Consider the following 12,247-nt stretch of genomic DNA (forward strand, 5'->3'; position numbering starts at 1 on the left):
CCAAATGTAAAGAAATCATATTACTGTACTTGACATTATTGAATGACCTTTACAGGTTTAGCGCTTTCTGTTAGTGTGACTTTGTAAATGGTCCTAGTCTGGCCGAAACGTCTTCCTAAGGTCCTATGTGCGGGTTATTTGTGTATTGTGTTCTACTTTGACTCTCCCGCCCCTGTGCTCATGTGATACCCTAAATATTTGAGAGCCACTTTATTCATTAGAACTAAGTTTTACGAGTCAAGTGTTCAAGTAGACGCACCCCTCAGGGAAGGTTTCTTGATGTTGGTGAGGGGCTCTTGATTTAGGGAATTGGATCTGTGCTCCAGGTCCCCGAATTAAGCCTGAATGCCTTCCACATCCCCCCAGGCACTGTATAATCCTACGGGTTTAGCGCTTCCCCTTGATTATAATAATAATAATAATCAAGTAGATGCAGAATACTGTACACAACTTAATTATTTTTAATATACTCCTTAAATTATAAATGATTTGAGTAAGGTTTATTGTAAATGGTTAAGTATGTGAGTGTACGGTACTGAAGGTTGTTGCCTCAGCCATGACCAGGTACCGTACATCACCACCCTCGTCATATGATCACTCAAAACATTAGCAGACGAAACCAGACTCAGTGATGGCTGTTGCTGCTGCTCAAGGCAAACTTATTGCCGTTATTGGTGATGAGGTAAGGTTTACACTATCTCGTTCACACCAAGCAGTGTCCAAGCCAATTGTCGTTAGTATTATTAAGATTTGGTAGATGAGTTTCCACAGATGGTCAGTGTTCTCGTAGGGTGGTGCAGTCAGCAGTGTATTAACCATTTCTTGTGTTCCCGGCCCCTCAAGGAAGGTTCCTTGATGCTGGTGAGGGGCTCTTGATCCAGGGAACTGGATCTGTGCTCCAGTTCCCTGAATTAACCCTGAATACCTTCCATCCTCCACAGGTGCTGTATAATCCTACGGGTTTAGCGCTTTCCCCTTGATTACAATAATAATAATTGTGTTCCCGGAGTTTTCTTATACATCTCTGTTATCTGCCATAACCTTATGCTTAAGATGGACACCATTAACATTTCTCATTTTTAGATTAGTCCTCGGAAGCCTTGATGGAATTGTCTGGTTAAATCTGCTTAAGATCTTTTTAGTTTATCCTAGTATTTTCATATCTATATGTATAAATGTTATTTTCAGATTATTTAGTATAACATACCAGTTTATTTCATTGAGTTTCTGGTGGCAGTGTTTTGACATTGATGACTTACAGGTCTGTAGGTCCTCTGTAATTGATGACTTACAAGTTTGTAGGTCCTCTGTAACTGATGACTTACAGGTCTGTAGGTCCTCTGTAACTGATGACTTACAGGTCTGTAGGTCCTCTGTAACTGATGACTTACAGGTCTGTAGGTCCTCTGTAACTGATGACTTACAGGTCTGTAGGTCCTCTGTAACTGATGACTTACAGGTTTGTAGGTCCTCTGTAACTGATGACTTACAGGTCTGTAGGTCCTCTGTAACTGATGACTTACAGGTCTGTAGGTCCTCTGTAACTGATGACTTACAGGTCTGTAGGTCCTCTGTAACTGATGACTTACAGGTTTGTAGGTCCTCTGTAACTGATGACTTACAGGTCTGTAGGTCCTCTGTAACTGATGACTTACAGGTTTGTAGGTCCTCTGTAACTGATGACTTACAGGTCTGTAGGTCCTCTGTAACTGATGACTTACAGGTTTGTAGGTCCTCTGTAACTGATGACTTACAGATCTGTAGGTCCTCTGTAACTGGACTTACAGGTCTGTAGGTCCTCTGTAACTGGACTTACAGGTCTGTAGGTCCTCTGTAATTGATGTTCTGTAATATTTTTCACAATCAATATTCTCTGTGTGGCCTGTTATTACTGTTGTTTCATTATCACTAGAAGTGTCAAGATGGCTGATGATTAACGCTCGGATTCATTAATGAGTACGTAGAAATATTTGTGTGAATTGTATACAAGGCACAGTACTAGCTCCCATCTTGTTCCTCATCCTCATATCCGACATAGACAAGGATGTCAGCCACAGCACCGTGTCTTCCTTTGCGGATGACACCCGAATCTGCATGACAGTGTCTTCCATTGCAGACACTGCAAGGCTCCAGGCGGACATCAACCAAATCTTTCAGTGGGCTGCAGAAAACAATATGAAGTTCAACGATGAGAAATTTCAATTACTCAGATATGGTAAACATGAGGAAATTAAATCTTCATCAGAGTACAAAACAAATTCTGGCCACAAAATAGAGCGAAACACCAACGTCAAAGACCTGGGAGTGATTATGTCGAAGGATCTCACCTTCAAGGACCATAACATTGTATCAATCGCATCTGCTAGAAAAATGACAGGATGGATAATGAGAACCTTCAAAACTAGGGAGGCCAAGCCCATGATGACACTCTTCAGGTCACTTGTTCTATCTAGGCTGGAATATTGCTGCACTCTAACAGCACCTTTCAAGGCAGGTGAAATTGCCGACCTAGAAAATGTACAGAGAACTTTCACGGCGCGCATAACGGAGATAAAACACCTCAATTACTGGGAGCGCTTGAGGTTTCTAAACCTGTATTCCCTGGAACGCAGGAGGGAGAGATACATGATTATATACACCTGGAAAATCCTAGAGGGACTAGTACCGAACTTGCACACGAAAATCACTCACTACGAAAGCAAAAGACTTGGCAGACGATGCACCATCCCCCCAATGAAAAGCAGGGGTGTCACTAGCACGTTAAGAGACCATACAATAAGTGTCAGGGGCCCGAGACTGTTCAACTGCCTCCCAGCACACATAAGGGGGATTACCAACAGACCCCTGGCAGTCTTCAAGCTGGCACTGGACAAGCACCTAAAGTCAGTTCCTGATCAGCCGGGCTGTGGCTCGTACGTTGGTTTGCGTGCAGCCAGCAGCAACAGCCTGGTTGATCAGGGGCTGATCCACCAGGAGGCCTGGTCACAGACCGGGCCGCGGGGGCGTTGACCCCCGAAACTCTCTCCAGGTAAACTCCAGGTACTCTCTCCAGGTAAACTGCTAGTACTATACCTCAAGAATATAAATAGCATATGATGGAATAAATCAGATGTTATAGTTACTTAAAAATTGCCATTCTCACATGTAGAAAAACAACTGTACCATAATTGTACTGACTTTTATACTTATACTGCAGGACACGTGTGTTGGATTTTTGTTGGGTGGAATCGGAGAAGTGAATAAGAAGCGAGAGCCTAATTTCTTGGTTGTAGACAAAAGTAAGTCGTACTCTTCATGTACTGTGATAATATTTGGTATAAAAGTGTGTTATTTATTAATGTAGAAACTTTATTTTTACACCATAGATTTCCATGTAGAAAATATAGGTACATTGTAATTATTCTTATCTAATTGTAGGCCAAAGAGTGCTTGTCTCCTTAGACAGGAGTTGAAGTGATGCAGATTCATCCAGTAAAAGTATAAATTTAAGAGAAAATTTGTAATTTATACTGTATTAGTAAATTATATTTACAGCAGTTAATATTCATACAAGTTTTTTTGCAATTATCACATTTATTTTGTTTTACATCTACTTTTTATTATACTTACAACTATATTTTATTATTAAAAAAAAAATAGTACAGCATTTTGTGTACAGTGTATAAAATTTTCAGATACTAGTGTGCAAGAGATTGAAGAATGCTACAAGAAATTTATGAAGAGAGAGGATATTGACATCATTTTAATAAATCAAAATGTAAGTATGGTAGTATCTCATGTAGTACTGGAGATAAGTGTGGGAATATATATTTATATATATTGCACAATTTGCTGCCAAAAACTTCAGACTCCAATTAAAGTAGTAGTAGTCTACCATACACATCATACCTACAAATTAAGCTGTGGCAGCAATCTTAAAAACGTATTCTGTAACAATATACTTAAACATTTAATAATAACTGGGGACTTCAGCACCTTCCAGTCTGAAGACCCACAGATAGCTAATAACCAAGCCTTCGAGAATTATTATTCCACTGTCTCCTCAGTAGATCATATCTGGATCAGAATGTTAGCTTCTTAAAAAGCAGGGATTGTTCTTGACAGAATACCCTTCTAATCATCACTATTTCAAAATTTATCATAAGGATTGTCCTAGGAAAGGCTGGAGGGAGCAGGTAAAGATTTTGAGTGCTACAGGCTTGTGTGAGTGCACTAAATATGAATGAGTAGAGGCAAGTAGTTTTTATGATTTGACATGCTGCTGGAGTGTGAACAAGGTTGCATTTATGAAGGGATTTAGAGAAATTGTTTTATTTCTAATTTTTATTAGTTCTTGTCCTTGTGTTGTTTTCCTTAAATTCCAATGGGAAGTGGGTTGTTCCTTCCTCTGTAAGCAGTGCTTGTTGTAAATGGCAGTTGAAGTGCTGGAAGCAAGGGGCTAGTAACCCCCGTTCTTCTGTAGCAATTGCTATGAAGACGGAGACGGAAATTTTAATGCTGAGTGGTGAAAAAATTATTTAAAATAATTTGTTTGAATATTGTAATGCTTGCAACTACAAAGCAACATTTATAAGGAATTGTTACTAAAGGACCGATATCATACATAAATGGAGAATATTGTAAGTCACAACATTAAGTCAGGGACTTACTGTATTGTAATTTTGCTATACTATATGTTTCAAGAAGGCCAGTTTTTCTTAGTCCATGTCTACCCCTCAGATTGCAGAGCAAATTCGACATGTCATTGATACTGACAACGATAATCCCCTTCCTGCTGTCCTAGAAATTCCCTCTAAGGATCACCCGTATGACCCGACCAAAGATTCTGTTCTTCGAAGAGCCAAGGTAAGAGCAACTACTTAGGTATACTTTTTTTTACATTCATAACAGAATGTAGCATGCTGATCTTTAGCTAACTTTTGTTTAATTTCTGCAAGTATTTATTTTACTAGACATTTCTACATTAATTATATTTTATGTTTAAATAAAGCTGTTACTATATAGTAAGTTGTGAAAAAATTGAAACTGAAGAATATATTCGGTGCTGGTGCACTGATTATGAACTGAACTTCAACAAACTTTTCTCCACTGAGGGCACACTTTTTTTTTTTTTCAACCATAGCAAATGTACTTTAAAAGTGTATACACTACTGTATAGGAATATATGAGTGCTCAGGTATTTTTATTTTAATTTTCATTGTAGAAATTTTGTATAATTGTAAATCATGGATATGAAAGTGATTCCTTGCCATATTTGCATATATAGTATGTGTGTATTATATGCACACACACACATGCATGTACGAGTGTCTGTCTCAGTGGTCAGAAAGTAGAATGATGTTGGTGAGGAAGTGGAGGCGGGCTCCGCACACAGTTTTAAGTGCAGGTACTATAGGGCCTGATAGGAGTGAATCTGAAGAGTTTAAGAGGGAGGGCCAGGGTCTGAGAATTGGCCCCTTACAATCACAAATAGGTGAGAGACACATGCATGTCAGGCCCATCTTGGGGTATGCAGTACCAGTTTGGAACCCACCCACCCCTGAAAGAGTGCGAGAAGCAGCTTGAGAAAGTGCAGAAGTATACAGTGAGACTTGTTCCTTGTTCCTGTTCTTGAGCTGCGATGAGAGGCTAACTGAGTTGACCCTAACGACATTGGAGGACAGAACTGGGGAGATATATTTTTTATTTATTTTTTTTTTCAACAAGTCGGCCGTGTCCCACTGAGGCAGGGTGACCCAAAGAGAAAGAAAATCCCCAAAAAGAAAATACTGTACTTTCATCACCATTCAACACTTTCACCTCACTCACACATAATCACTGTTATTGCAGAGGTGCCCAGAATACAACAGCTTAGAAGTATACATGTATAAAAATAAACAATATATCTCTCCAAACTGCCAATATCCCAAACCCCTCCTTTAGAGTGCAGGCATTGTACTTCCCATTTCCAGGACTCAAGTCCGGTTATATAAAATAACCGGTTTCCCTGAATCCCTTCACTAAATATTACCCTGCTCACACTCAACAGATCATCAGGAGATATAATATTCAAAATATTTGAAGGCATTGAGGGGCTAGACAGAGATAAACTAAGAGAGGGAAGATACAGGTACTCAGGTACACAGCTGGAAGTTAGACATGGATGATTCACATGGATGTCAGGAGTGCAGGTACAGTAGGGCTTGTGAGGCCTAGGGGGAGTGAATTTGGCAAGTGACAAGTTGAATTTGAATGTTGAATGATGGGGCGAGGAAGTAAACTTGACTACTTGCAAGTGCATATAGGTGATGAAAGGAAAACAGGATGATACTATTCTATCAATTTATCCCCACCTGCTTTCTGCATCTGTCTTAATCTCATTCGCTTCTGCTTTTCTTTTTTTTTTTTTTTTTTTTTTTTTTTTTTTTTTCAACAAGTCGGCCGTCTCCCACCGAGGCAGGGTGACCCAAAAAAGAAAGAAAATCCCCAAAAAGAAAATACTTTCATCATCATTCAACACTTTCACCACACTCGCACATTATCACTGTTTTTGCAGAGGTGCTCAGAATACAACAGTCTAGAAGCATAAACATATAAAGATACACAACATATCCCTCCAAACTGCCAATATCCCAAACCCCTCCTTTAAAGTGCAGGCATTGTACTTCCCATTTCCAGGACTCAAGTCCGACTATATGAAAATAACCGGTTTCCCTGAATCCCTTCACTAAATATTACCCTGCTCACACTCCAACAGATCGTCAGGTCCCAAGTACCATTCGTCTCCATTCACTCCTATCTAACACGCTCACGCACGCTTGCTGGAAGTCCAAGCCCCTTACCCACAAAACCTCCTTTACCCCCTCTCTCCAACCCTTTCGAGGACGACCCCTACCCCGCCTTCCTTCCCCTATAGATTTATATGCTTTCCATGTCATTCTACTGTGATCCATTCTCTCTAAATGACCAAACCACCTCAACAACCCCTCTTCTGCCCTCTGACTAATACTTTTATTAACTCCACACCTTCTCCTAATTTCCACACTCCGAATTTTCTGCATAATATTTACACCACACATTGCCCTTAAACAGGACATCTCCGCTGCCTCCAACCGTCTCCTCGCTGCTGCATTTACCACCCAAGCTTCACACCCATATAAGAGTGTTGGTACTACTATACTTTCATACATTCCCTTCTTTGCCTCCATAGATAACGTTTTTTGACTCCACATATACCTCAACGCACCACTCACCTTTTTTCCCTCATCAATTCTATGATTAACCTCATCCTTCATAAATCCATCCGCCGACACGTCAACTCCCAAGTATCTGAAAACATTCACTTCTTCCATACTCCTCCTCCCCAATTTGATATCCAATTTTTCTTTATCTAAATCATTTGACACCCTCATCACCTTACTCTTTTCTATGTTCACTTTCAACTTTCTACCTTTACACACATTCCCAAACTCATCCACTAACCTTTGCAATTTTTCTTTAGAATCTCCCATAAGCACAGTATCATCAGCAAAAAGTAACTGTGTCAATTCCCATTTTGAATTTGATTCCCCATAATTTAATCCCACCCCTCTCCCAAACACCCTAGCATTTACTTCCTTTACAACCCCATCTATAAATATATTAAACAACCATGGTGACATTACACATCCCTGTCTAAGACCTACTTTTACCGGGAAGTAGTCTCCCTCTCTTCTACACACCCTAACCTGAGCCTCACTATCCTCATAAAAACTCTTTACAGCATTTAATAACTTACCACCTATTCCATATACTTGCAACATCTGCCACATTGCTCCTCTATCCACTCTATCCACTCTATCTTAGCTTTTTTTTTTGTTGGCCTTATTTTGCCTTAAGTGAAATTGCTGTACATTTTATCTAGTAGATGGTGTATGATTCCTATGGGTGTAGCTCTTCCCCATGATTATAATAATTATCGATGTTCAATAAATTCTCACATGATTGCCTGTTATACATTAATATATTTCTATTTGCAGGGTCTGTATAGTGCTGAAGATATGCGCTAAGCATAATCATCACTGATGAAAGCAGGAAGACATGCAGGTGCTGGTTTCCTTTAACATTCCTTTTTATTAGCATGAATGTCAGGTCATTGTGATTAATTGTTGGACCTTGTAAAATAGATGCTTTTAAGTATTTTTTAACGTTACACTGTGAAACTAATTTTATATGGAAAAATATATTTTCCTTGAGAATTCATTGAAGGTGATTTATGCGTCAATGTTTCACTGAATTTTTTTTTAAAACCCAGTGCAATATTTAAAGCACTAGTGACTTAGAAATACTGGTAAGTTGACCAAGTTGTAATTCATGTTTGTTATGTAGTAATATAAATGATAAGTGTATTTTCAGTAATTTTATTTAGTAACCATAATTTTGAATATATACTGTAATAGAAGCCTCTTATGTTAAGAATATCTTTGATAAAGTAGTTTGGAATGGGTTAAAAAAGAAATTAATAATTTCATGCCATGGCAAGCATAAGAATTAATGAAGAGTAAACCAGGTTTAACATTTTCTCTGCTTGTACAGTAATATGGAGAGTAAACAGGTTTGTGAATATGTTTTCTGCTGTTTAAGTATGCAGCCTGATATTATCAAGGTATCTTATTACAGTTTCATGAGTAAATGATAATTGCAAACAAATTACAGAATGGGTGGGGCTTTAACCCATTCTGTGATTTTTCTACTATTTAGTTTGTAAATCAGGGGTGAAGACATATAATTTATAAAATGTGCTGCATTATATGATTTAAATAAGTTAATTTCTGTGCATCATTATAAAATCAGATGGTTCCATCACTTGTACATCCTACTTTTTCACTGTTTGTTGGACACCTCAATGTTGCTCCTTACTATTCTTTTATAATTCTTTCTGCAATACTATATCTGATTGAAATTTTCTAGTTATATACACTGCAGTTCAGAAATAATTGCATTATTGATACAAGTAAACATTAGTTTAAGACTTGCCACAAGTTTGCAGTTGTGGGGGTTGCACAACCCTGTTCATTTTTTATTTTTTCTCACCCCTAGCATTATACTTAATGTTATCCAATGTTCTTCATTCTTGAAAGATATTAAAATACATGACACTGTACAGTAACATATGGATTTGACTTAAAAAAAAATGTTTGCTTAGATTTACACTAATCTGATGCCATATCAGTAATCAACATAATTTTATAAATATGTACAGTAAATTCAGGTGTATATATGGCTTATACTATTCAAAGAGCTTGTATTGATTTTTCCTTACATTTTCTATCCAGAATGCTACATCTTAACTGAGATTTGTATAATTAAGCAGTAAACTCACAAGGGTTATGAAGTGGTGCATTTTAACTAAGAATTCATTTGAATTTTAAGCATGTTATGAAATGGCAGTAGAGCACGTTGCTCAGTCAACATGTATTAACCCTTTGACTGTCGCGGCCGTATATATACGTCTTACGAAGTACCGTGTTTGACGTATACTCATAAATTCTTGCGGCTTCAAATCAAGGAGGAGAAAGCTGGTAGGCACATATGTGAGTGAATGGGTCTGTGTGGTCAGTGTGCACCACATAAAAAAAATCCTGGAGCACGCAATGCATAATGAGAAAAAAAAAAAACCCCGACTGTCTTTTTTTTAATTAAAATGCCGACTTTGTGGTCTATTTTCTTATAGTATTTATGGTTGTATTCTCGTTTGATAGAATGGAAAAAATGTTATAGAAAAAGAGATGATTTTGGTTGATTTTACTATAAAAAACCTGGAAATGGAGCGCAAAGTAGGGGAAATGTTTGATTTTTGCCGATGTTCAAAAGTAAACAAATGACATCATTGTCCAATAAATGTCCAACTAGCCATTCTAATATGAAGTCATGAATTGGTTCATGTTATTTGTACAATTATTACAGTATTGGAGTAGTCTGCATAATAGTAAATCTTCTATTTTTTGTTTGAATAAAAATTCGAAATAGAAAGCAAGAGTAATATCAGAGGGGCCTGGAGACATGACTGATGAACAAAGAAAATGTTATTTTAGAGCCAGGAATGTCTGCATTGTTCATTCTGAACCTTATTTTGAAATTGTCATTTTTTAATTTTCGTGAAATTGGCCAAATTGCAAATTTCTGACCACGTTGTTGGGTAGTTGAAATTGGTAAATAGGCAGTTTCTTGTACTCATTCGATAGAAAAAATGGAGTTCTAAAGAAATAGCTATGAGTTTGGTCGACTGGAACAATGGAATTAGCCGAAAATAGGGCTCAGTGGGCGAAATCGCCGATTTGTAAATATCACCAAGGTCACTAACTTCCCAAGAGCATAATTCCATCAGTTTTCCATCAAATTTCATTTTTTTGGTGTCGTTACAATCGGGAAAAGATTCTCTATCATTTCATAAGAATTTTTTTTTGAAATTTTGCGACACCAGGAGACACCTCAGGATTGGGGGTTGCGACAGTCAAGGGGTTAATGAAAGTATGTAATACGTATAACTATTATAAGTGAAGTGCACAAGATAAACTTGTAGATATCGCTTGTGCTTCATTTATAATAGGTTGTTACATATATAAAAATGGTGACAGCTTCCCACCGTGCATAGGGTAAATTAATAGACCCCTGGCTGCCTTCAAGAGGGAACTGGACAGTTACCTAAAATCAGTACCTGATCAGCCGGGCTTTGGTCAGCAAGTTGGATCGGCCTGGTTAATCAGGCCCTGATTCACCAGGCCGCCAGGTCAAGAACTTGACCTCAGGTGTTTACCCTCAGATTAGTTCATTATAATCAAAAGAAGCACTAAACTTTACCCTCAAAATAACCTCCAGGTAGATCCATCTTGGAGGTGCAAATTTTAACTGGCAAAGGATTTTGCCATAATAGTTTAAATTAAAATTTGTTTCCACTGTTGTTAAATAAGATTTTCATTTGTTTATAATCTGGTAGCTATTAGCAGACCTTCACTTTAAATATGGAGAATCTTTTAGGTACATACTGCGCTGTATTATGCATTCTTGATCATTGCTCTTACTACATAACTAAAGGTAGTTCAAAATTCAAGTCTTGTGTGTTTCAAATTGATAAAATAGTATTTTTACATATGTCACCTTATAACAATGTTGGCTTCGCTGGAAGTATGTAATGTTAACTGGTTTATTAAAATTAAGTGAATTGTATAAACGTGTACACAAAATGTGAAGGTAATTAAACTAAACTTAAAAAAAAAAAAAGTATTTTATTTAAAAAATCAGATGCTGTTGCTTCTACAATCACATTGTGGAATTTGTTAAAAAAAAAAAAAAAAAAAATTGGCTACAATTAATCCATTTTATTATGTACCACTAGATGGTTTTTACATCAATACACAATTTGGAGGATAAACAAGTAATGGTGTAACAAGACAAAGTTCAGTTTTTGAGGTTATAAATGTTCACATTACAGCCAAAAACAAATGTTGCAAACCTACTCCAATCAATGTTGATCTCTGCTGTTAATCAACAGTGACAACAAAAAATACAGTATATACAGTATTTCAGTTATGTAATTTTGAAATACGATTACCACTTACTATGAATCTCTAATAAATGGTTCTAATAACTGCTACTGATAACAAAAATCACTGCCAAAAACAATAAATTCTGGTTTAATAACATTATTTTAACAAATCAATTCAGGATGCACACTTTGTAAGCATTCATTATTGACATTAAAGTTTTTAAATTGAATGTAATATTAAAGTCCTAAATTGGGTGAGCTCCTGAAAAGAACTGTATTATTTACACCAATACTACCATTGCACAAATATACATATCTTACAGTATCTCCTGTTTACATTCTTAGCACATCATACACTCACTACTTCAATATATAGATGAGAATAACCTTAGCAAATGGCCCAAATTAATCAATAACCTGCCTCAGTGGGAGACGGCCGACTTGTTGAAAAAAAAATTATAGTAGTACGTATTGATTTTATATAGTAAAAAACTTTCACAAACAATACCAAGGGTTTAAAACAAAGCTAATTAAGTTGCAACTGGATTATTATTATTATTATAATCAAAAAGAAGCGCTAAGCCACAAGGACTATACAGCGCTGCAGGGCAGGAAGGAAGTGAGGGCATCAGGTGGCAAAAGGGAGATGGATGAGCAACAGGTTACGGATAACAGCGGGGCAGTGGATGGTGAAAGGGTAAAGGGCAGCAAGAGACTGAACCAGAAAGGGCTGAGGGGAGTGCG

At 37.3% G+C, this 12,247-nt stretch overlaps 1 protein-coding gene across 1 annotated transcript; it reads left to right on the forward strand.

Moving 5' to 3' along the window:
• Window positions 1-535: 535 nt before the first annotated feature.
• Window positions 536-11,170, forward strand: Vha14-1 (V-type proton ATPase subunit Vha14-1). Its single transcript, XM_053796228.2, has 5 exons — window positions 536-682; window positions 3,197-3,278; window positions 3,675-3,757; window positions 4,720-4,845; window positions 7,998-11,170. The coding sequence occupies exons 1-5, from the start codon at window positions 632-634 to the stop codon at window positions 8,025-8,027; spliced, it is 372 nt and encodes a 123-aa protein (XP_053652203.1). The 5' UTR covers window positions 536-631; the 3' UTR covers window positions 8,028-11,170.
• The last annotated feature ends 1,077 nt before the right edge of the window (window positions 11,171-12,247 follow it).

The sequence above is a fragment of the Cherax quadricarinatus genome, chromosome 83, assembly GCF_038502225.1.
Source record: "Cherax quadricarinatus isolate ZL_2023a chromosome 83, ASM3850222v1, whole genome shotgun sequence".
In the NCBI taxonomy this organism is placed as follows: Eukaryota; Metazoa; Arthropoda; class Malacostraca; order Decapoda; family Parastacidae; genus Cherax; species Cherax quadricarinatus.